The sequence below is a fragment of the Chionomys nivalis genome, chromosome 17, assembly GCF_950005125.1.
Source record: "Chionomys nivalis chromosome 17, mChiNiv1.1, whole genome shotgun sequence".
NCBI lineage: Eukaryota > Metazoa > Chordata > Mammalia > Rodentia > Cricetidae > Chionomys > Chionomys nivalis.
The window spans coordinates 34,931,358-34,957,069 of NC_080102.1; the positions used below are offsets into that span (position 1 = coordinate 34,931,358).

Here is a 25,712-nt window from a genome sequence, read left to right on the forward strand (position 1 = left end):
AGAGAAAACTAAGAAAAAAACAATTATAACCAGTGAGTGACATGTTTCAAAAGAAGTCTATTAAGGCATTATTTTTTAAACATCTCCTGATATAAGATGAACACTGTAGACTGCTATTAAAAATTCAAAAATGAGTACAGTATGGTGGAGCAAGTCTTTAGTACAAGCACTCTGGAGGTGGACATAGGCTGGTCTGAATTCCAAACAAACTAAAAAACATGGGAAAAATTCCAAAAGTGGTCTATGTGTCAAGATTTGAACACGGGAAATTTTCATATCTGCTGTTATCTTGCATCTTTAATAAAAGGTGATTGTATTACAACATTTGACCATCCTTAGGTTTCAAGAAGAAAAGGAACAAATCTATATCTAGAAAGCACCATTAAATAAAAACTAGGAGAATTCTCAAACCTGGAAATGAATCTGTACCTCACAAGTTCAACCAAACAGGACACCAGTGTTGGCAGCATTAAACAAGCACAGAACAGTCACTGATCACCCTTGCTGATCTGCTGCTGAGGGCCAGGAAGAATCACTAGATGAGCTCTAATGCAGGCCAATTACTACCAACAGACTCATGTTCAAGAGATGAATGAATACAACTTAGGCAAGAGAAAAGGCAGAGACGCTTTCTCATAGTTTTTCTCATAGCTCCGTTCTTTTTTCAGACAGGGTCTCATGTAATCTAGGCTGTGCTTATTTTTACTAATGTAGAAAGCCAAGGACAACTCGGAAGTGATCTCCCTAGCCCTGCCTCCTGCGTGCTTAGATTATAGGTATGAACTATTATACCCTGTTTATGAAGTGCTAGAGTAAAAACCAGGGTTTATTGCATGCTATGCAAGTGCTCTACTAATTAGCCACACCTCAATTCTGAGAGATTTCTGTCCTTATTTTTAAATTTGTCTGATATAAACAAAATAAATATTTTGGAATACTTTTTATAAACAATCCAAAAATAAGAAATTAGGTACAAAAAGGTCCACATAACTTGCAAAGCTTTTTTCTTTTTCTTTTTTTAAATTTGGTATGAGTCCTCTACTTGCATATATACCTGCATGCCAGAAGACACCAGATCCCATTATAAATGGTTGTGAACAACCATGTAGTTGCTGGAAATTGAACTCAGGACCTCTGTAACAGCCAGTACTCTTTATCACTGAGCCATCTCTCCAGCCCTAAAACTTCTTTACTAGAAAATGATTTAATTCTACAAACAGCAAAGAACAGAATTTAAGCTATACAGATGTTTTCAAGCACATAATATATAAACCACAGTGTGTGTGTGTGTGTGTGTGTGTGTGTGCGCGTGCGCGCGCGCCAGTACATCTGGATTGCATTCACTTCATACACAAGGACACACGGACCATGGTCCACACAATCGTTGAGCTTACCTGTTCTGGTAACTATAATATGTAGCATCACGTGGGATTGTACACAACTGTTTGCCATAGCAGCACAATGTCTGTGGAGAGAACTCCAACTGAAAAAAAATAAAAAGTATACGTATATGTATATGTGTATATATATGAAGTACAAGTCAAAATAGTCATAAAGGCCAATCAGAACAAGCCAATGTAAGGCACATCTCTACTCCCAGTTAGGTAAATCACATTTAGCCTCTTATAAAAATCATCACAAATTTACTACACAATTTCACCAGGCTGACCAGGTGTATCTGCCTAGCACTATTTTCAGATACATACAAGCAACATGTGGTGTGAAACTGAGAACTTTAACATGCAGAAAAACGTTTCACATGCGGAACAAAGTGCTCCTATAGGTGAACACAATAAAGCACCAACTCAATAAGCTTAGTCTCATGATTATTAAATATTTTAGATGGGAACCTCTACCATATAATTTTCATCTATACAAAAAATATCTTCACAAAAAGCACATTCCATATTATTGTGAAATAAGCAGCCATTATTGAGTGTGCAATAAACAAACACCTTGAGAGAAAGAGCCTTGTTGGGATAGTAGGTAAAATGATCCAATAATGCGTTTTAAAATCTCTAGCAACATGAGAAAAAGAAAACAGGGACAGGGAAATGAGAAGAGATGGAGAGACAGTATCAAAGTCAGAAACAGGATTTTTTTGTTTGTTTGTTCCAGAAACAGGGTTTCTTTATGTAACCCTGGCTGTTCTGGAACTCGCTCAGTAGACCAGGTCGGCCTCGAACTCACAGAGATCTGCCTACCTTTGCCTTCAGAGTGCCAGGATTAAAAGTATATATCACTATCACCAAGTGATAAACAGGATATTTTTAACCCAAGTTACCACTAGATTCTAAGTACTCTAGGAGATAAATGCAGGTCTGAAAGCTACTTCTTACCTTTCTGCCACAACAATATCCAAGGCTTTGCATGACTGGGTCGATTTCTTGTTCAAACACCTCAGACAGTTTGGAGCAATATTTGTATACCCTTGAAGTTTTGCGATTATATAACCAGGCATTGTTGAACATAAGCCAAATGTCATCTATATATTGCCAGGGCTCTTGGTACTGTCCAGTATCTAACTTCCTCTTGATGGTAGAAAGATCCATGGGGCTCTTCACAATATCAAAGTAATCCTAGAAGTATAAGCAACACCACATCACACACTCATAAGCAGAGCATTTAGGGAAGTATCTTCCTATTTTCACCATCAACTTTCCACATAATGTTTGTTGTATATTGTATGTCTAATTCCGAAAAGTTGACTGAAGTCTGTCACTTCTTTAAAATATTCATCTATACATAAATGAAGAGACTATGAGAAGATTCTCCAAACATAATATGTCAGGTCCAGATAGTTTGCCACATACACACAGTAAAACCAAGCATCTTTAAATTTTGAGTACTAAAAGGGGCCTACAAATCTCAGAGAATTAGTGTTCAAAACTGGAAATAACCAAATGCCTATCAACTATACACACAGAAAATACAGTAGCAGCAACATAAGTGAATTATTAGATGATTAAAAGAAGTACTAAATGGCCTAATTCTGAATCTCAACACCATAAAATCCAACCAATGCACCATCCCATAATGTTACATGAAAAGAAGAGTCACAAAGTAGTGTGTTTATACATTTCAACTTAAGGAAAGAACCATAATAGAAGAATTCAGAGGAATTAATTAGGTAGTCCTAAAATTAGAAAATTCAGACTGCTGTGACTAGTGATTTTAATGGATGTGGGTTTTTGGGTGGGAGGTAATAAAAAAAGAATTAACACTGTTGTGAAAATGCTAACTAAAACTTATGTACTTTAAGCACGGTACATTCTGTAGCATGTGAATCATATGTCAAATAAAGTTATTTCTTAATTTGAAAGGAAACACAAAAATGCCAAATACTTACAGGGATTCCTAGATGCTTTGGGTCTACAGGCTGACGAAAGGGAAGGGACTCTGGGTCCTGCCGGTAAAGTGCTTCCAATGTTGGCATCAGAGCCTGGCGTAATTCTTCTGGTTTGAAAACTTTAAGAACCATTTGAAATCAGTTATCAATGAAGCAAAGGGATTTTAAAAATATGTGCAAGTTATATTTCTAAAAGTACCTTAAAAATCACAAAACACAAAACTGACGCTGTCCTCAGAGAAATTTCACTAAAGGGCTCACTTTCTGATTTTAATTCCTACTCTGCTTTAAAGCAATACTGTCAAAACAACAGAGCTGCCATTACCCTCACTACCTATGCTACTTTTCCAGCTGCAGATTTATTGAAAACAAACTTTTCCAAACAGAAATAGAAGCAAAGACTCCTAAAAACACAGAAGAGACTTCTTAAATAGCCAAAAAAATGTCAATGTAAGAGAAGGAAGGGACTCTGTCTAGCAGAACTGAAAATGTCCTCACTCAAAGTGGTTAGCGAGCACATGGCTGCACTGTTAGCACTGGGCAAAGCAGGAAGGTCTTTGAGGTAAGGCTTGGATAGAAAGACATCATGGACAGTTTAAATTACATAGCAAGTCCTTGTTGAGAAGTAAGATTGTAGGCCAGAGTAGAACCATACAATGAAATCTAAACCAATCATGGAAGGGAGCACACTTTTTATGGCACCAATATTTAATAATTCAGAACTAAGATCGGGTTTCTTACAATCGAAGGCACTGAGGAGAAGTGGGGTGTTTTTTTTTTTCCCTTTAAAATGGATGATACTTTATAGAACTGAGGGTAAAGACATGTTATTAGATGATGCACATTTGACTTGAGTCTTTATTTGCATGACCTACAAGGAATCCAAGTCACAAAGAGGTCAAGAAACAAATGAAGTTCAATTTTTAAATATTTAAAAAGTTTTATCTTATGTGCATTTGTGCACCTGTGCATATAAGCCAAGGAATTTTGTGAAAAACAAAGAACAATTTGTAGGAGTCATTATTCTCTTTCCAGTAAGGCTGCTGCACACAAGTGCCCATGAACATGTGTGTGCCTGTGTTTGGAGACCGAGGGTCAAACTTGGGTGGGTATTTATGTTCAGAGATCAATAACCTTGTTTTTGTTTTTATATTTTCTTTTTGATACTTCGTCTTATGTGTTATTATGTTTGCCTATGGTTCTGTGAACTATGAGTGTGCATGTGCGTGCTGGACCACTGGTGTTTTGCTTGCAACTATGTTTGTGTGGCGGAGTTGGATCCCTTCAAACTAGAGTTACAGGCAGTTTTGAGCTACTATGTGGTTGCTGGAAATTGAACCCAGGTCCTCTGGAAAAGCAGCCAGTGCTCTTAACCACTGAGCCATCTCTCCAGTCCCAGAACTCTGATCTCTCTCCACTTTCTACCCTCACCCTCTTCTGAAATAGTATGTCCTACTAAGATCTGAACTAACTAGCCAGCAAGCTCCAGGTATTTCCCCACATCAACTTGTCCAGTGATCTGATTAAAAAGTGTGCAACAACACTCAGCTATGAGACAAGGTTTCACTGCTGACTCAGCCTTGCCTGGAATTTGCTATGTAGTAAACAAGGCTGTGCTTGAATTCAGAGATTCATGTCCCTTTCCCTCCTAAGCACGGAGATCTACAGAGGTGATAGGGAAAAAGTACAGATCATCGTTTGTGGGGAAATCATTTTAACAAATGAGTGATCTCCCCATCTTTAACTTACTCTTCTTCTTTGACTGTCCAGGAGCTGGGGAGGACTGTGTAGCGGAGGTACCTGGCTGGTCTTCCTCCTCTTTTATTTCAGTTTTTAACTCAGTGCCTCTCTCCTCTGTTTCTGTAGGTTCCACTTTACCATCTTCAGTTTTAGCCTAAAATATATGGCAGGTTTTCAGGATTTCAAAGACATCTGGTAACAAGACCATAACTCTCCATTATGAACCTACATGAATTTCTTTTTATAGCAGAACCTAATTGCTCTAGTCTCACCTCCTGAGTATCTTCAGGTTGAGCATCTACTGGTTCAGGTTGATCCACCTCCATTTTAACCTCCATTTTTACTTCCTGTGAAGGTTGTTTCTCAGGAATAGTCTGAGAATTCACTTCTGTGCTACTAGTAGATGGAGGGTTTGATACCTGGCCTTCAATGCTTACAGCTGGCTGAGAAAGCTGGAGAGGAAAAAAGGAAAAGTATACACACATAAAAAGCTTGCCAATGATGCAGTAAGAATTTAAATTACATAGAACCGCTGAGGAGAGGATGAGGGGTAGAGGGAAGTTAGAGGGATGGAACGAGAGGAAGGGGAAAGTGGGATCGGTGCAGGAAAAATGAATGAATGAATGGGCAGATAGAAGATGATAGAGATAGACGGACAGATAAAATTACACAGGGCTAACCACTGGACCCATTACTATGCTTCCTCTTACTTGGACCATTTTAAACAGGACTTGCCAATGCTAGCTGGTTGGTTTTACTTGAAACAACTACATTGTTTAAAGCTTTGTTTTGTTAGTGTTTAGGGGTGGAAGTTCCAAAAATGATTATTTCAGAGAAGCTCACAGTTTTAAAAATGCCATTAGGGCCAGCTGGTGCTGTTACATGCCTTTACCCCCAGTACTTGGTAGGCAGACGCAAGTGGGTCTCTGTGAGTTCGAGGCCAGTCTGGTCTACAAGAGCTAGTTCTAGGACAGCTAGGACTGTTACATAGAAACATCCTTGGGGGAGGGGGGGGAACGGGACACACGACACGACGGGACACGGATAGACACAACACATTTTGGACAATGTGATGTGGTAGCTGCGGTGGCAGTGTGTGTTGTGTGTGTGAGTGAAGTCAATGGAATTACTCATAGATTTTTAGTTTCATTTATCAGTCGTGTGTGTGTGTGTGTGTGTGTGAGAGAGAGAGAGAGAGAGAGAGAGAGAGAGAGAGAGAGAGAGAGAGAGAGAGAGAGAGAGGTCAATAGAATTACTCATAGGTTTTTAGTTTCCTTTATCAGTCCTGCAACTTAAACTTTAGCTGTTTCTTTTCTCCCCCTTCTTTTCCTTTTGCAAATTACATGTGTTAAATTAAGCAATGATAAATATCTACCCTCAGAGTCTTCAGGCCTCAGAAGATCATATGGAACATAATGGTCAGTCAAAATTAACCAAAGTCTTCTAGTTTTCTCTATGCTAAGTACTATCAAATGAAGGAAAAGCAGGAAGTAAACACTCAATTCTATCTATGGACAAAACGACAAGGCATGACATAAAAGAGCAAGAAATGGTGCAGAAACACCACTGGAGCTTAACTTGTTCCACGGACACTCAAAGACACATCTGCTTACCGGAGTTGAAGGCTGAGGAGGCAGCAATGGTGCTGTTGGGGTAGGAACAGATGCTGCTGTGCTCTGCTGGGAGCGAGGCTGTTGCTGGGACTGGTCAACAGAAGGAGCAGCAGGAAGTGAAGGCTGAACTTGAGGGGGAAGATGTGTTGGTGGTGTAGGTGTCTGTCTAGATGGGGGATGTAGAGCTTGGGGCTGTGGCCCAGGTGGTATAGCAGGAGGTGTAGGAACGGGTGCTGGAATTGCTGTTGCTGGTGGTTGCTGGGGTCCCAGGCTTGGGGGAGTATGATGAGGAGTAGGGGTACGACTAGGAACAGGAGAAGGTGAATTCTGATGAGCTGGTTGAGGCAGAGTTGAACAGTGAACATGGCTCCCTTGAGACCCTGGAGGCATTATAGGAGAGTTCACAGGGCAGGAAGAACTGGACATTTGTGCCTGTTAAATTGAAAAAAATATATTTACAAAGTCAGGGCATATGTTATTTAGGAAACAGTGTTTATTAACAAAGAATAATACCAAATTTCTTTATTTCTGAGATGTGGTCTCACTACGTAGATCTGGCTAGCCTTGAACTATCCACCTGCCTCAAAAAAGAGGAAAAAGGGGACCTTTCAAAACCATACAGGGATAGAAATTAACTGTTTCTGAACCTCAGTGGATGTCACACTTATAAAAACTGGTATCAGCAGTATTTGCTATTTTAACCTGGAAACTTGAAGACCCCATTTAAGAGTAGGAGAGCCAGGTGGTGGTGGTGTATGCATTTATTCCCAGCACTCTGGAGGCAAAGGCAGACAGATCTCTGTGAGTTCGAGGCCAGCCTGGTCTACAAGAGCTAGTTCCAGGGTAGGATCCAAAGCTACAGAAAAACTCTGTCCCCGGGTGGTGATGGCACACGCCTTTAATCCCAGCACTTGGGAGGCAGAGGCAGGCGGATCTCTGTGAGTTCGAGACCAGCCTGGTCTACAAGAGCTAGTTCCAGGACAGGCTCCAAAACCACAGAGAAACCCTGTCTTGAAAAACCAAAAAAGATAAAAAGAAAAACTCTGTTTCGAAACCCTCCCCATAAAAAAAGGAGAGAGAGGTGTGTGTGTGGGGGGGGGGGGGATAGAAGGAGAGAACAGACTATATGCTGTTAATCCTGTATGTGTGCCCTGTGGCATGAGTGCCTATACCTGCAAACATGCACACCAAAATAAATTAAAATAGTAAAAACATACTTGAGACACTGGTGCTTGACCACTGGACGGAGTCAATGACATATTTGTTACATTCATTCCTTGAGATGGAAACTGCGTCTGGGAGAGGAACTGGTTCTGGTTGGAAGCCTGCTGCATTCGAGGTCCATAGCCCATAGGCTGAAGAAAAAAACAAAAACAAAAAAATAAAATAATCCATAGAGTACCAAGTGTTTCATTATAATTATCCTACTACTATAATTAGCAATTATTCTTGTTCTGCTATATAGATGTTTGAGTAGAGAAAGGGAAAAGGCAATAGTTTTGGAGAGGAGAAACATGAGAAGTGGAAAAACTAACCACTTAATTAGTCAAGAATAATAGGCTCATAACTATCAACAAATCTCTTAAGAAACAAGAGTAAAGGGCCAGACATGTTCTCTTGACAAACATATCTTAAACACTGACAAGAAAGAAGTAACTTCCTGCTGGAGAGTGAATTAAAACAAATTTGTAAGCTCTTTGCTTTTACTACTGGTGCTGTAACAGCAGGAACTTAAGACTACTAAAGGCTACAAGCAGGCAATCATCATCATTATCATCATATCACTGGCGAATGTGGTGTTCATGACCTGTGCAGGTGCTAAAAACTGTTATACGTCCTTTCTATAATTGTTCCACATGAATCCAAACCTTTAGAAGAAATATGGAAAACAAAAGAAAAATGTAATTTAAAACACACATCTATCTATTAAAAAGGATAAGACTCCTGGTAAAATGAGGCAGATTCATGAGCTCTAGCACATGCTAAAAAACTCAAAAAAAGATTTAAGAAACAGATGCATCCATACACTTGTAGGTCAAGAAGAACAGGATAAAGCTGATATTGAAAGCTGGTTAAATGATAAAGAGTTTGCAGCTGGGGGTGGAGGTGCATGCCTTTAATCTAAGAACTTGGGGCGGCAGAGGAGGATATATGAGTTCAAGACCAGTCTATTCTACAGAGCAAGTTACAGACAGCCAGAGCAGTTACAGAGATACCCTGTCTCAAAAAGCCAAAGCAAACAAAAGATTACAAAAGGAGCAATAAAAAGACACTAGAAAGCAGCTGTTCCTTGCAAATCAAGTTCTCTGCTTAGAGGAGCAAAGAAGAGCTACTGCTAAATGCTGGGCAGTGGTGGTACACACCTTTAAGAGCAGCACTCACAAGGCAGAATCAGGCAGATCTCTGTGAGTTCAAGGCCAGCCTGTCCTACATACAAAGTGAGTTCCAGAACAGCCATGGCTACACAGAGCATCCCTGTCTCGAAAACCAAAAAGCTGTTAAACACTGAAATGCCAAATATGGGATACTACCTGATTCTGTCAACATTTTAGTATTTGTCTTATAAAAAAAAACCTCTCTCATCTCTCTCCCTCTCTCACACACACATACACACACACACACACACACACACACACAGAGGTGTCTCTGTGAATGTATTCCACATATGCACATATGTAGATGCCTTCAGAGAAGAAAAGAACCCGTAGCTGGAGTTACATTACAGGCAGAGGTGGGCTGCCCAACATGGGTCCAAGCAACTAAACCTAGGTCTTCTGGGAAAACCCCCAGATGTTCTTCTCCACTACCATCTCAAGCCACATCTAGCTTAGTAACGTAATTTTTAGAAAATTATGAAACTAATTTTGGGTATAAAACCTTAAGGGTTCAATAGATTAAAATGCCATGTCATTCATCAAGAGATTTTCCCCTCCATGACAACAGGCTGTCCTGGAACTTACTCTGTAGACCAGGCTGGCCTCAGACTCACAGAGATCCGTCTGCCTCTGCCTCCTGAATGCCATTACTGATTAACAATCTACCTTGCCCCATGTAATTTTTTTAAATTGCATTTATGGCCGGGCGATGGTGGCGCACGCCTTTAATCCCAGCACTCGGGAGGCAGAGGCAGGCGGATCTCTGGGAGTTCGAGACCAGCCTGGTCTACAGAGCTAGTTCCAGGACAGGCTCCAAAGCCACAGAGAAACCCTATTTCGAAAAACCAAAAAAAAAAAAAGAAAAGAAAAAAAGAAAAAAAAAAGCATTTATGTATGTATATATTTGTGTGCCAGAATGAACATAAGTGAGAGAACAACTTGCAAAGGTGGTTAGTTCTCTTTTCACCCTGTGGTCCTGGGGTTTGAGCTTAGGTAGCACAGAATCAAGAAAATGTATCAACTGGGCTGTTGCATATTTATTTACGTGTAGTTCTGGCTGCCCTGGAAGTCATTCTTTAGACCATGCTGGCCTTGAACTTAAAATCTGCCAGCCTCTGCCTCCTGAATGCTGGAATTAAACACAAACTCCACCACCAGCTACAGGATTATCTCCACAACTGAAATTTCCATTTTAATGCTGTGGGATAATGCTCTTGTATGCTTTAAAGATTTGTAACTCATATTTAATAAGATGCTGACTGTTCAGTAGCCAAGCAGGAATTATAAGTGGGGCAACCAGACGCAGAGGAAACAAGATGAGAATGCTGCACTGACAAATACCAAGCCACGTGGCTAAACATAGACAAGAATTATGGGTTAAGTTGTAAGAGCTAGTTAATAACAAGTCTCAACTAAAAGGCAAAACTGTTTATAATTAATATAAGCCTCTGTATTGGGGGGGAGGGGCAAACAGCTGTGGGACTGGGTGGGCCAGAAACTTCCATGTATACTCTTTGCTTTGCTTTTAAAATTTGAGGTATGTGGGCTGGAGAGATGGCTCAGAGGTTAAGAGCACTGACTGCTCTTCCAGAGGTCCTGAGTTCAATTCCCAGCAACCACATGGTGGCTCACAACCATCTGTAATAAGATCTGGTGCCCCTCTTCTGGCCTGCAAGCATACATGGAAGGAATGTTGTATACATAATAAATAAATAAATAAATATAAAAAAAATTTGAGGTATGTGTAAATCTGCATGTAGATGGATACTGGGTAGGTGCTCTGTTAATATCAGTGAGAAACTTCTCCCATATGCTTGGGCATTTGAACACTTTGATCTCCAGCTAGTGACGCTATTTGGGGAAGATTATGAAATCTTTAGCACATACAGCATTGTTGGACAAAGTATGTCAGTATGCGTGGGCTGAGTTTATAGTCTTATTGATCCCTTTTCAGTTTGACCACTCTGCTCCTTGTTTGTTGCTGAAACGTGATCTCTCAGATTCCTACTCTTATTGCCATTATGGCTATCTGGGCCCTGGAGTCATAAGCCAAAATAAAACTATTCCTTAAGCTGCTTTTCCTCATCAAATTCTACCATAGGAACAGGATGGTACCTTCCGCACTTTCTTTCCACATCATTTTTTCTTTTCTTTTTTTTTTTTTTTTTAAAATCATCATATTAAAAAATTATCATGTGCATGTTTTCTCTTCATGTATATATGTGCACCTCATGCTGCCTAGAAGTCAGAAGAGGGTAACATTTCCCTTAGAACTGCAGTTATGGATGCTTATAAACCACCATATACAACGCTGGCACAACTAAACCTGAATGTCATGTAAGAAAAGAAAGCTCTTATTAGCTAAGCAATGTCCCAGGCCCTCCATTTCATATTAGAGACAGGGTCTCACATTGGATCCAGAGTTCACATTTTGGGCTCAGATAGGTAACAACTGAGCTAGAGGCAATCTCCAGTTGTAGCACTGAAGTTTTAAGTGTGTGCCACTTATGGGATGCTAGGAATCTGGATGCAGTTTCTTATGCTTTCACATCATCTCCCCAGACTTTTCTGTGTGATTTTCAGGCAAAACAGAAAAACAAAAATAAACTGTGTTATATCCTAATTTCTGCCATTCCACTTTTTGTGTTTAGCCCAGTGTGATAGCACATACCTTTAATCCCAGCACCCTGGAAATGGAAAGAAACAAGAGGCTCTCTGAGTTTGAAGTCAGGCTGGTCTACGAACACAGATCTAGGACAATTGGGGCTACATAGTAAAATTCTGTGTCGAAATAAATTTTATTTATTTATTTTTGGTTTTTCGGGACAGAGTTTCTCTGTGGTTTTGGAGCCTGTCCTGGAACTAGCTCTTGTAGACTAGGCTGGTCTTGAACTCACAGAGATCCGACTGCCTCTGCCTCCTAAGTGCTGGGATTAAAGGCGTGTGCCATCACCGCCCGGCGCGAAATAAATTTTAAAAAAAATGTATTCACAGATAAAAGTGTTCTGCTTAGACAGATATGAACATTTTGGTTGTTTTGTTTTTGAGGCGTCGCTTCTATGTGAACAGACCTGGCTGTCCTAGAATTCACTTTGAAGGCCACGTTGGCCTTGAACTCAGAGATTCGCCTGCCTCTGTGCTACACTGATGAACATTAGTGATTTTGAAGTAGTAACAAAAAAAAGATTATTTTTCCCCAAAGGTGTACAGGTAAAACTAACCGGATTTAATGCCCCAGACTGCGCCAGCTGTCCATGGTGCTGAAGAGGAGAGGGTTGCCGAGGTCCAATGGGGGGCTGTGGCATATTCATCTGACCAAACTGATTCAAACCTGTGAATACATGCAAAATATTAATTTCAGTACTCTTGCTGAATTTATTAACAAGACATAAATTTTAATATGATTCTTCTCATTTGATGAGGAACAACAAAATAATACTGAAACACAACAGTCAAGCAAGGCCATTATTTGCCTGCAAGTATGTCTATATGAGGATGCAAGGTCCCCTGGAAGTGAAATTACAGTGTGAGGTGTCATATGGGTCCTGGGAATTGAACCAGTGTCCTCTGAACCAGCAGTCAGTATCTGAGATAGCCACTGTGTTCTCTCTCTCTAGCCTGGAGGAAAGGTTTTTCTGTTGTTGTTCTTTTTGGTTTGGTTTGTCTCTGTAATCTTTTGGAGCCTGTACTGGAACTAGCTCTTATAGACCAGACTGGCCTCAAACTCAGAGATCCACCTGCCTCTGCCTCCCGGATGCTGGGATTAAAGGCATGTGTCACCACCACCCAGAAAGCAAGGGTATTATTGCTAATAGTTACTGAACTAAATTTTATACCATGTAGTAAATTACTACATTGTTTATCATTTTAAAATTTTGAAATAGTCTCACTCTATAGTGCTGGCTAGCCTGGAACTCAAGCTTCAACTAAAAATCGTCCACTTAGCCCTGCCTCTCAAATATTCACATGCAGCCAATAAATTGATGATTATATTGGATATTTTTTTGAGACACGGTTTCAGTATGAAGGTCTACCTAGCCTGAAATTCACCATCAAGAGTTCTATCAACTGGCCACTTACTCTATAGAGTGCTGGGATTAAAGGTGAGAACTAATGCCTGGCAATGAGTTGGTTTTAAATGGATGTTTGCTTCTTTACTATGAACTACTTCCTGAAACTGTCAGCCAATCTGCTCCTCACTTTCCCCTCCTTGTGGATTTTCAATACAAGGGATTTTCAAATTTCCAAAGCAGTTAATTACGGGACTTGCTGATGAATTAAATGGAAGGTGGAAGTGTTATTCTGTTTTACATTAGGGACTTTTATAATCAACTGCATATTTTGAAAAAATTTACCAGGTTGCGGAGTTATCCGAGGCATCATCTGGTTTGGCACACTGCCACGGATCATAGCTGGATCAGGTAGAGGACCATCTGGAGGGGAAGGTAGAAAAAGTTAGATATCCCTTTGTTTCTTGAAAACAACAAAATCCCATCAAGTATTAATAATAGTTTAGAGAATCTCTAACCTCAATCTCAAAGATCAATGGTTTTAAATAGACAAATATTTTAATCAGACAAGAATATAAAGAAAGAGCCTCCATTAGGCCATTCATTTTGTGCCTCTTAAAATAAAATTTAAAATAAGAATAAAATATATTAATTTTGGTATTTCCTTAGATTCTCGTCCCAAGTTTCAACAAGGTACACAGAGAGAAGAAGAGTGTCACTGGGCAAGTAAGATGGCTTTGTGAACAGAGGTTCTTACTTTTGCACCTGGCAACCTGAGTCTGATAGCCAGGATCTACAAGGTGGAAGTACACACCAATAGTCCCAGCACCTGAGAGGCAGAGTCAAGAAGATCTCTGAGCTCAAGGTCAGCCCAGTCTACAGAGCGAAAACCCTGTGTGGTGGTTTGAATGAGAATAGCCCTACAGGCTCATATGTGAATGCTTTGGCATTCAAAAAGTAGAACTATTTGGAAAGGAGTAGGAAGTAGGACCTTGTTGTGATGTGCATGGTCTTGTTGAAGAACATAGGGGTAAACTTTGAGACTTCAAAAGTACATGTCCCTCTCCCTCTCCCGCTCACTCCAGTACCACAGGTTTGTTTCCCACCATGATGATCATGAACTAACCCTCTAAAACTGGTCACAGTGTACATCACAGCAATAGAACACTAAGACAACCTTTACCAAAAAACAAACAAACAGCAGCAATAACAAAAACCAACTAGAATGTAGATTTCTACTGAAACATGAATCTACCTGGTCTATCAATATGTACTGGGTGCCTGTCATATATAAGACAGGTGGATGATGAAGAAAGCCAGTGAAAACATGCAAGCTGCCATTTCTCGAGTGTTACAATTTCAAAGGCTCTCTTGGGCAGTGAAAATAATTGTAGATTACCAAGTTATGTCAATTATCATACCTAGAAACCTAATAGTACTCCCTTCAAGTTTTAAAAAGCAGATGTATTATTTTCTTTATATTAAGTATAACAAAAAGTACTTACTAGTAGTCATTCCTGGCTGTTGCTGTCCCATGCTAGTCCCAGTATTCATAGAAACTGGAACCATGCCAGGAGCACTTGGTAGCATGTTTTGTTTCTGTAGCCTAGTTCTCCGTTTCTCTTCTAGTTCTTTCTGGATTTTATAGATCTTCTCAGCTAGGAGATGGTAGTATTCCGCCTAGAAATAAAATTTGAGTAAAGATGAGAAAACAGAAATAGAATTAACAGAAAAACTGAACCATTTAAAGAGCAGACAAGAACTAAATTTGGCTGTAGAGGGAGAGGCTGCCCTACAAAGTGAGTTACAGGACAATCAGGGATACAGAGAAATCATTCTCAAAAAAAAAAAAGACAAGAAATTATGAAGACTATAATGTATAAGTCATTAAAAAATGAACTCAACTTGCAATAACATGTGATTAGCAATTTTACTATGAAGTTAAAAATTAAAGTGTAGCTTCCATAAATTTTTTATTTACAAAACACAAACTGGCAATTTATAGGGTACAGAAAGAATGACATACATTTACTGCCTTCTTTGGTGTTTTGCCTGCATGTATGTTTGTGTGAGGTTGTCGGAAGCCCAGAAACTGGAGTTACAAACAAGTGTGAGCTGCCATGTGGGTGCTAGAAATTGAACCCGGGTCCTCTGGAAGAGCAGCCAGTGCTCTTAACCCCTACATTAAACATTCAATTTAATGCAGAGAAAACACTACTTGACAAATACATTCTATATAACTCAGCCCAGAACTATTAACAATAAGCTGCTTTCCAAAGTAATGTATTAGTAAAACGCATTATAAGAAAATGTAGGCCAGGTGGTGGTGGCACACACCTTTAATCCCAGCACAGGCCTAAAGGCAGAGGGCAAGTGGATCTCTGTGAGTTCAAGACCAGCCTGGTCTAAAAGACCTAGTTCCAGGCTCCAAAGCTACAGAGGGAAAGAAAAAAGAAATAAAATATAAACTGAGCATGGTAGCACACACCTTTAATGCCAGCGCTAAGGAGGCAGAGGCAGTTGGATCTGAGTTTGAGGCCAGACCTACAGTTATTTCCAGGATAGTCAGGAAACTCAAAGAAACTCTGTCATTCTTGTGTGTGTGTGTGTGTGTGTGTGTACATTAATGATTGAGAGACAGAGTCTAGAGGCTAAAGATAGATGGAATAATTTAAGAAAAGATAGCTAGAAATTAGACAACCTAAAGCTGGATTTATAAGAAAAAATAAGTCTTCAAATGTGGTTTATTGAGGAGCTGGGTGGCAAAGAGCCAAAGAACAAAGAGCAAAAAGCAACCAACTACAATCAACCAGCCCACTTCAGAAAAGGAAGAAAGCTTCATGCTCACTCTATTGTTTGCAGATTCATACATGTCCCCTTCTACTTTACGAGCATATGCAACAAGGTTTTCCATCCGTCGGTCTTTTAAAGCAGCAGGATCCGGAGTGGGGAATATGGCTTGAACACTGGAACATAAAATGGTACCACTATAATGGCATGTCAGCTTTATATACATTCACCACAGAAATACACAATATTGTGAATACTGTGACGTTTTCCCTTATCAGTACTGACATGGTTCATTCACAAAATATAAAATTATTTTTTTAAGTTAATTCCATTAAGTCTCAACGCTATTTTATTTAGGTTTTTTTACCTTTATATCTGCATCATGAGTGTGCAGTGCCCACAGAGGCCAGAAAATGGGATCATATACAGTAGGACTGGAGTTACAGACAGCTGTGAACTGCCATGTGGGTGAGCTGGTTTGGGTACTTGACATAGCAACCAGTGCTCTTAAGTCACCTCTCCAGATCCTAAATTACTGTATTTTTCAAAATTTACCAACAAAACAATGTGTGCCTAATTTTGATCATGTTTTCCTTTTCTCTTTTTTTTTTCGCGGGGACGAGGGGGAAACCAGGGTTTCTCTGTATAGCACTGGCTGTCCTGGACCTCTGTAGACTAGGCAAGTCTTGTAATCTCAGAGATCCGCCTGCCTCTTACTCCCAAGTGCTGGAATTAAAAGCCTGTGCCACCATACCTGTCGAACAAGTTTATTAAAGGAAGACTGGTATTACAATATAAAACAATATTAACTTTAAAAAAGATTTATTATGTATATACAGTGCTCTGCCTGCATGTCAGAAGAGGGCACCAGAACTCATTATAGATGGTTTTGGGACACCATGTGATTCCTGGGAATTGAACTCAGTAACCCTTGAGGAACAGCCAATGTTCTTAACCTCTGAGCCATAGCCATCTCTCCAGCCCTAACTTAAAAGAGGTTTTATAATCACAAAAAGCCACCCCATAAAAATACTTTCTGGAGGGCTAGAGAGCCCACTTAGTGATTAAGAGCAGTTCCTATTCTCTCATCAGCAGTATCAGGCAGTTCTAGTGGATCTCCCCATGCACTCATAACCACACAGGATAAAACTCACACAAACACATGCACATGAATAAAACTAAATACTCACTGGTTTTTGTGATTCTACACGTAAAAGTTGTGCTGTGCCACATAAACAGAGAAAACCTGACTTTTCTTCCAATATCATTTGTCTTTAAACATTTCTGTTCTTTTAAATTTACTTATCAAAACAAAACCAACAATTATTCAAAACTTTGTTACAACTTGTAGAGAAGCAAGGAGATAGCTATTTTGTCATCATGGTTTCTCGCTCTAAACTTGGATGTGGTAGCCACAGCCTTTAATTTCAGTACTCAACAGGCAGAGGCAGGAGGATCTCCAAGTTCAAAACCATCCTAGTTTGTATTGCCAGTTCCAAGACAGCTGGGATTACAAAAAAACCCTAATAAAGAGATTCCCACTGAACTATTTCTCAGTAAGATATGTGGCAACCTCTAAAAATGTATGTGATACTTGCATAAGCTTGTACATGCATGTTTATAATTTCTGATACCCTTCCGCCACACCATCACACCTACTTCATGTCGTGGTGGCATTCACCCTAATCAAACACTCTGGCAGTAATTTTTTATTTAAATTGTTTAATTTATTGTTTGTGGTTTCAAAGCACAGCACTGCTGTTAATGCCAGGACACATCTTCAGGAGTCAGTTTTCCCCTTTCTACCATTTAAGTCCAAGGACGAACTTGAGAGCAAGAGTCTTTAGTCACTGAACCATCTAATGATCTCCAAGTAAACAAAAATTATTTAATATTTCTTAAGACTAGGCAGGATAATTTATATGTTAATGATAAGACTTGTGAAATAACATGAAGAAAGATGGAGAGGAAAGCAGAAAAAGATTAGATTTTGGAAACACTATTACCACCACAACACTTAAGGCTGACATGCCATCACTTTACTTACAGTTTATGAACAAGGTGGTTTCGAAGATCCTGAGTAATATCTTCATGCCACTGTTTCCGAATTCCAGTACTAGATGGCTGGGCTGCTGTTGGCAAAGGACCCAAGGAGGCCACACTGGCATTTTCACTCATCATTGGGCTTTAAAAATGAGTGGCAAATAGTTTTAGTATTGCAAACAGGCTTCACTTAACTAGAGAAAACAGAGCTGGGCGGTGGTGGCGCGCGCCTTTAATCCCAGCACTCGGGAGGCAGAGGTAGGCGGATCTCTGTGAGTTCGAGGCCAGCCTGGTCTACAAAGGGAGTTCCAGGACATGCTCCAAAGCTACAGAGAAACCCTGTCTTGGAAAAAGAAAAAAAAAAAGGAGAAAAAAAAAAAACCCTACATTACTGCCATGAATGGTGACTGAGTATTTAAGAGGCACTACATGTTGTTTGTGTGTATGACTCAGTGTTACATTTCCTTATGAAGGACGAGGAGGAAGGAACTCTTGCATTTGAAAATCCAACTCACGTCACCAGGCTGTTTTGACATATGGACACACACTACCTCACACCAAGAACCTTGAACACTGGCTTAAAATAACATTAAAAAGAAACATATTCTTTGAAAACTTTATACACTTGCACATATGTTCTGATAGTATCCATCATTGAAGAATGGGATGGAGGGGTATAGTTTAACTCATTTAAGTGATACAAATACCAAATTAGGGCATTTTCCTTCCTAAAAATTATCTGTAAAAAAAAAAGAAATAAAATAAAAAACTCAAGGAATTTTAAAGTATTTGAAGGGACTAAGGCACACAAACTTACTTTTGAGAATTTATGGCCGAATGCAACATGGAATCAGAAAGAAGATTCGGCGTCTGAACCCCTACACCTCCATTTACACCCATGGGACTAGCACCTAAAGCAAAACAAAGCAAAGGAGGGAAAGAAAAAAAAATAGTCACCATACAATGAATGCCTTAAACCAAGTGAAAAACAATGTCAAATTAGAAAAAGAACAGCACATACATTTAGCAATGCAATTAACAACAGAAAAACTAGCACATGGGGCAACCTTACGAACCAGTAAGAAAAAAAGAGGCAGAGGAGCTGGGGGAAAAAGGCTCAATTGGCAGTGTTGCTACACTAGCATGAGGACCAGAATCCAGATCTCACGCACATAAAACACGGATTTGACGGTGCTCAAATGTAACCCTAGTACCAAAAGGGGTGGTCTAGTCAATGAGTGAGCTCCAGGCTAATCAAGAAAAGAGTCTCACCAGGTGGTGGTGGCACATGCCTTAAATCCCAGGGAGGCAGAGGCAAGCGGATCTCTGTGAGTCTGAATCCAGCTTAGCCTAGTGAGTGAGTTCCAGAACAGTCAAGAGATACAGAGAAAAACCCTATGCTGAAAAACCAAAGACAATAAACTGATTAAAAGCAGGGCTAGAGAGATACGGCTCAATGTTAAGACCCCTAATGCCAAAAGAGACTCGCCAGTCTGGTTCCTAGCAGCCATGTAAGATAGCTCACAAGAACCTGTAATGTAACTCAAGATTCAACAGTTCTGACCACATTCACATGCATACATGGACGGACACACACATATACACATATAATTAAAAATACTAAAAGCAAAAAACAAAAACAAAAACAAAAAAAAACCAGATTGAAGACTGTAAGAACACCCACATGGAAATACTGCCACCCCATTTCTGGCCTCTATGTGCATGTGATAAAATAATATAAAAGCAAACAAAATATACTCATGCATAAAATGTAAGGAAAAAGGTAGGACTGAGAAAAGACTCAGGGGTTAAGAACACTCGCTTGGATGTTAGCATGATGGTATAAGCCTTTATTAACAGCACTAGAGGCTGAGGCAGGTAGGTCTCTGAATTTAAGGCTGGATTGGTATAGTGAGTTCCACAACAGCCAGGGCTATGTAGATACCCTATCTCAAAGAAACAAAAACAACACTTGATCGTACTCTAGGAGACTCAAGTTTAGTTCCCAGCATCCCTGTCAGAAGCCTCAAAACTTCAATTCCATGGGAGACTCAACATCCCCTCCTGTACTCCCTCCATAGTCAGTACAAGTACATGTGCATACAGACACACACCAAATACACATAAATTTTTTGTTTTGTTTGCAATGGGGTTTCTTTGTGTAACCTTGGTTGTACTGGAATGCTCTCTGTAGACCAGGATGGCCTCAAACTCAGAGATCCACCTGCCTCTGCTTCAAGTGCTGGGCTTAAAGGTGTACAACATTGCCACCAAGGGGGGGGAAAAATTAACTTTCTAAAAACAAGGTTGGCTAATCCAGGTGTGATGGTGCATGCCTTTAATGCCAGCACTTGGGAAGGAGAGGTAGGAGGATCTCTGAGCTTGAGACCAGCCTGGTCTATATAACAAACTCCAAGACAGCTAGATCCCTTTCTCAAAAAGCAAACAGCAGCAACAAAATCAATGGGAAAAAAAAAAAAAAAAAAAAAAAAAAAAAAGAAAGAACAAATACGGTTGATCAATGAGATGGACTCAGTGGGTAAAGGTCCATGAGACACAGAGGATGTTATTTCTGGAAATTTAACCTCAAGTATGAAAAGGAGAAACGTAACCAAAGTATCAAGTATTGATTATAATTTCTTTCAACATATCGATTTTAAAGAGGTCCTTCGGCTATAATTTAAAATTATCTTAATTCCAAAATTCATTTAGTAAAAAAAACAAAATAAAGGGAGACAACAGAGGTAGGGAGGAAGAGGAGAGAGAGAGAATGCCTACATTAATCTTCATTTATACACGATATTACATACTTAACCACATCACCTCTGAATTAGACGAGGAACTTACTCATGTTGTTCATGGGTCGCATGCCTTGGGGAGACTGCCCAGACTGCTGACTTTGTTGATTCTTTGCTTGTACCTGGGGTTGTGGTGGAATCTGGTTTACTTGATAGGGCAGTCCAAGTGCAGCATAGGCCCGCTCTATAGAGCTGGGATCAATCTGACTAACAGTGCTTAGGCTAGGGGTAGACTGTTGACCCACTCCTAGAGAGCTAGGGTTTCCAAGCCCAACTGGTGCTCCAGAAAGAATTGCTAGAAAAGACAAAAGACACAACAGTATCAGAATACTATCATTGGTAAGAAAAAGAGACTAAAATGAATTTTTTTAAAGTTTCAATTACTGAAGGATCTTAGTATCATAGACCATGTCTCCAACTGGTCTTTTGAAAAATTTTCTGAGCCGGGCGGTGGTGGCGCACGCCTTTAATCCCAGCACTTGGGAGGCAGAGGCAGGCGGATCTCTGTGAGTTCGAGGCCAGCCTGGTCTACAAAGGAAGTTCCAGGACAGGCTCCAAAGCTACAGAGAAACCCTGTCTTGGAAAACCAAAAAAAAAAAAAAAAAAAAAAAAAAAAAGGAAAATTTTCTAGATACATGCTTTATATGTGCTAAATGCTTAGAATGATGTGGTAGCTGTACTTTCTAAATGTAGTATGTTTACTTATTTTCTCTGAGAACGATCTCATTATCTTCATCTCATAATTTTTTTATTTTATAAAATAAAAATTCACACATGCACACAAAGAACATAGCTTTAAAAAGGTCAGGGAGAGGTGGTGCGCGCCTTTAATCCCAGCACTTAGGAGGCTGAGGCAAGCAGATCTCTGTGAGTTCCAAGCCAGCCTGATATACAAGAGCTAGTTTCAGAATAGCCAGAAAACGAAACCTGTCTTAAAAAAACAAAAAAGTTCAGCCTTTTTTGGTGTTTAAATTCAAATGATCTACTTGGCCACAGGTATGTAAGAATAAGCTGTTCAATGCCAAAACAATGATAACTCAATTTCGAAGATTTTAAAGTCAAGACTAAGTTGTACATGATGGTACACAATTGTAATCCCAGCACTCAGAAGGCTAAGGCAAAAAGACAGCAAGTTCAAGGCAGCGTAGGCTACATAGTTAATAAGACTCTCTCAAAGAGAGGCAAGAGCCGGGCGATGGTGGCGCACGCCTTTAATCCCAGCACTCGGGAGGCAGAGGCAGGTGGATCTCTGTGAGTTCGAGACCAGCCTGGTCTACAGAGCTAGTTCCAGGACAGGCTCCAAAGCCACAGAGAAACCCTGTCTCGAAAAACCAAAAAAAAAAAAAAAAAAAAAAAAAAAAAGAAAGAGAGGCAAGAAAGTACACATTCACCTACTGATGTTTTTAAAGATAAGGCGCACTGAGTTCTGTTTTTACTAATTTATAGAGGGAAAACCTTTTATTCAATATGGCATTAAAGGACCAGTTTGGTCACTAGTCTCACATAATCAAGCAGTATCTTAACTCTATCAAATAGTACTAGTGTACTTCTCAAGCTTGGTTATAAATCAGCAAGATTCAAACACTTACACTGTTGATTTCGCTTATCCCCAGCATTTTTGAGAGGAAGACACACAGGACAATCATGCCTTGTACAATTCTTCCAGTGTGAAATGATTTGTCGAGAAGATGCACAATGTGCCACTAAAACCAAAAGAGAGAGAATTTCACGTTTTCTTTACAGGAATACGTCAACTAATTAAAAGTTGCTCCAGATGTGGTACCTCTCCAAAATATATTCCAAGCTATAGCACAAAAAAAAAAAAAACCACGTACCTATAAAAGTGATGCTACACATAAAACTATTGGGTAATGTTACACATAAAACTATTAGGTAAAACTGTATTGTGTTGGGTATTTGCCCACACAAAGCCTTCAACAGTACTACCCGAGCAGTGCTATGCTAGAACAAATCAACTACCAAATATCACAAAATAGAAACCTTTAGGAAAACAAGCTTCACAGGGAACACTTCTGCATTACTGGTGGGAATGCAGCTGGTAGAACCCCTTTGGATGTCAGTGTGGTGATTTCTCAGAAAATTAAGAAACAACCTTCCTCAAGACCCAGCAACACCACTTTGGGGTATATATCCAAAGGACGTTCTATCGTGCCACAAGGACATGTGCTCAACTAAGTTCATAGCAGCTTTGTTTGTCATAGCCCGAACCTGGAAACAACCTAAATGCCCCTCGATCGAAGAATGGATAAGATAAATGTGGTACATTTACACAATGGAGTACTACACAGCAGAAAAAAATAACGACAACTTGAATTTTGCAGGAAAATGGATGGAACTAGAAAACATTCTTTTGAGTGAGGTAATCCAGACACACTCATAGGTGGTTTTTAAACATAAAGCAAAGAAAGCCAGCCTACAAACCACAATCCCAGAGAACTTAGACAACAATGAGGACACTAAGAGAGACTTATATAGATCTAATCTACATGGGAAATAGAAAGTATAAAAAGACAAGATCTCCTGAGTAAATTGGGAGCATGGGGATCTTGGAGGAGGTTTGATTGAGGGAGGGGAGAGGCAGTGAGGGGAGCAGAGAAAATGTAGAGCTCAATAAATATCAATAAAAAAAAATTGAGACCACCTGGAAAATAAGGAGAACCTTATTTCAAGAGACAGGAAAAAAAAACTATAAATAATGATGTCATTCATATAAAATACTAAAAATAGAACGTGACAAAGTATTCGGTCAGTAAGTGATCCCTAAAACTGCTAGTTCTGTCTTTGCCTAAGGACAATTATATCTCTTAAATATTAACTTTAATAAATGTCTGCCTTGGTTTATTGTGTAATTAGAAACAATATCCTTGACGCTGAATTTTAGACATGTTGTGCTACTTTAGAAAAGTCATGTGAGACTTTGTAAATAAAACATTTAATTGGAAAAAAAAACTTTTACAATTTCCCATCCTATCATATCCTACTCACTTAAAATCTTTTTGTTGTTACACACCAATTATCTTCATCATTTCCACAAGAGAATACAATCAAGATTCTTTCACCAAAGTGGGTAAATTGTATTTCATCCAGACAATAGCTTTTTAAAGGTATTATGACAGGCAAATGAGGAATGTTCAAATTGTAAAGTGAGTCAATGGCTTTCTGTGCAAGCATGAAAACCAGAGTTCAGACCTCTAGTGCTCAAATTGTCAATCATATTAACCCTAATGTTTGAGAGTTGATGACAATGAATCCCCAGAACAACCTAGTTGATACCTAGATCAGCCTAATCAGCAACTTCTGGCAAATTCAGGAGTAGAAACATGGCTCAGCAATAGAGTGCTTGTCTAACATGCTTATGGTCCAGGGTTTAATCACCAGGAAGAGCATAAATAAGCAAATGTACATCAAGAAGCTGTGATTTTATTGGTCTGGGATGCACCTGGAATATGAAGTTGATTTGTTTATAAAGGAAGGGAAGCAAATTAATGTATTTGATGAAAGAATATGTGTATGACCATAATGACATCACCCTAAGGCTACTTACCTTGACAGGACTTGCCTGACTGACAGTGTGTCATGTGGTTTAAAACATTTTTCATGGTTCGACAGTGGGGAAGATTGCACTGCCTCACTTCCCCATTGGCCTGCTCCCGGCGCTGGCACTTGTGAGCATGTAAAAGGAGAACAAGCTGCTGCTGAATGAGCTTGCGCTTCTCTGGATCAGCTGTGTGTGCGCCAGAACCCATCCCAGGGGCAACTGAAGTCACCATGCCTGGCTGCTGGACCGATGAGGGTGGCTGCTGACCCTAAAAGAAATGACAAAGATTTGTGTGCTATCTTTTAATAAGGACTAGATATTTTCAAATTAAACCCTTCTCAGTTATGCCAGACTTCATTTTTTAATTTGTATGGAAACAATTCAATAAATACATGATAACCCCTATTATCAAAATGCTTAATGCAGTAAAAATAATTACAACAACTCTCAGTAATAGTTAAAATATGTATAAGAAACAGAGAACTAAACAAATATGAAGAACAGGTAAACTACACATTCTCGGTACTGGAAACCCACAGGGTGAGATCCAAAATTCAAGGCCAGTCTTTGCTACACAGCAAGTTTGAAGCCAGCCTATAACCAGACCCTGCCTCAAAAAACACATAGGGGCTTGAGAGATGCTTTAAAGCTTGCTCTTCCAGAGACCCGAATTCAATTCGTAGTCACATGTCCAGAGCTCACTAACACTTTTAAATCCAGTTCTAAAAAATCAGGACCCTCTTCTAGATTACTTGGGCACTCCCATGAAAACAGGACACATCCATATACAAATTAAAAAAAAAAAATCCTAAAAAAGAAAAAAAAAACAACTGAAATTAAAGCCATGTGCCACCATGCCCAGAAAAAAATTGTTTTTATACTTCCAATGGAAAGAAAAAAAAAGTTGTATCTTAGGACAGTAAGGACATGTTTTATCTTTGTATGTTTAAATCTTAACAAACTTTTTAAAATACAGGCAATGAACACAACACAAAATACTAAAACATGTAAAAAGCCAAGTAAAATTACTCTGAGACAATTATCAAAAGGTAAAAACAAATTTCTTTTTTTTAAAAAAATATTTATTCATTATGTATACAATATTCTGTCTGTGTGTGTCTGCAGGCCAGAAGAGGGCACGAGACATCATTACAGATGGTTGTGAGCCACCATGTGGTTGCCGGGAATTGAACTCAGGACCTTTGGAAGAGCAATGCTCTTAACCACTGAGCCATCTCTCCAGCTCCAACAAATTTCTTTATTAAATTCAAATTCACAACTAGAAATTGTTGGAACCAAATCACAAGAGATTCATCTGTCTGCCTCTGCCTTTAGAGATTAACAGTGTGCTATACCACACCTTACATGTCCCCTAAGAGACCTTAGCCCTGGCTTGCCTGGAACTTGCTGGGTAGACATGGCTGGCTTAAACTTA

At 39.5% G+C, this 25,712-nt stretch overlaps 1 protein-coding gene across 1 annotated transcript in view; it reads right to left on the bottom strand.

The window, feature by feature from the left end:
- LOC130888524 (histone acetyltransferase p300) overlaps nt 1–25,712 on the bottom strand; it is a 71,139-nt gene that overhangs the window by 17,981 nt on the left and 27,446 nt on the right. The window contains exons 4-19 of the mRNA XM_057791544.1: nt 24,284–24,545; nt 22,308–22,421; nt 20,768–21,013; nt 18,738–18,831; nt 17,925–18,062; nt 15,936–16,053; nt 14,593–14,767; nt 13,433–13,510; nt 12,299–12,408; nt 7,920–8,057; nt 6,703–7,134; nt 5,362–5,541; nt 5,099–5,243; nt 3,350–3,468; nt 2,340–2,579; nt 1,395–1,483 (exon numbers count right to left, since the gene is read on the bottom strand). Coding sequence (XP_057647527.1) covers nt 1,395–1,483; nt 2,340–2,579; nt 3,350–3,468; nt 5,099–5,243; nt 5,362–5,541; nt 6,703–7,134; nt 7,920–8,057; nt 12,299–12,408; nt 13,433–13,510; nt 14,593–14,767; nt 15,936–16,053; nt 17,925–18,062; nt 18,738–18,831; nt 20,768–21,013; nt 22,308–22,421; nt 24,284–24,545 — 2,678 coding nt within the window. The remainder of the gene's footprint in view (nt 1–1,394; nt 1,484–2,339; nt 2,580–3,349; nt 3,469–5,098; nt 5,244–5,361; nt 5,542–6,702; nt 7,135–7,919; nt 8,058–12,298; nt 12,409–13,432; nt 13,511–14,592; nt 14,768–15,935; nt 16,054–17,924; nt 18,063–18,737; nt 18,832–20,767; nt 21,014–22,307; nt 22,422–24,283; nt 24,546–25,712) is intronic.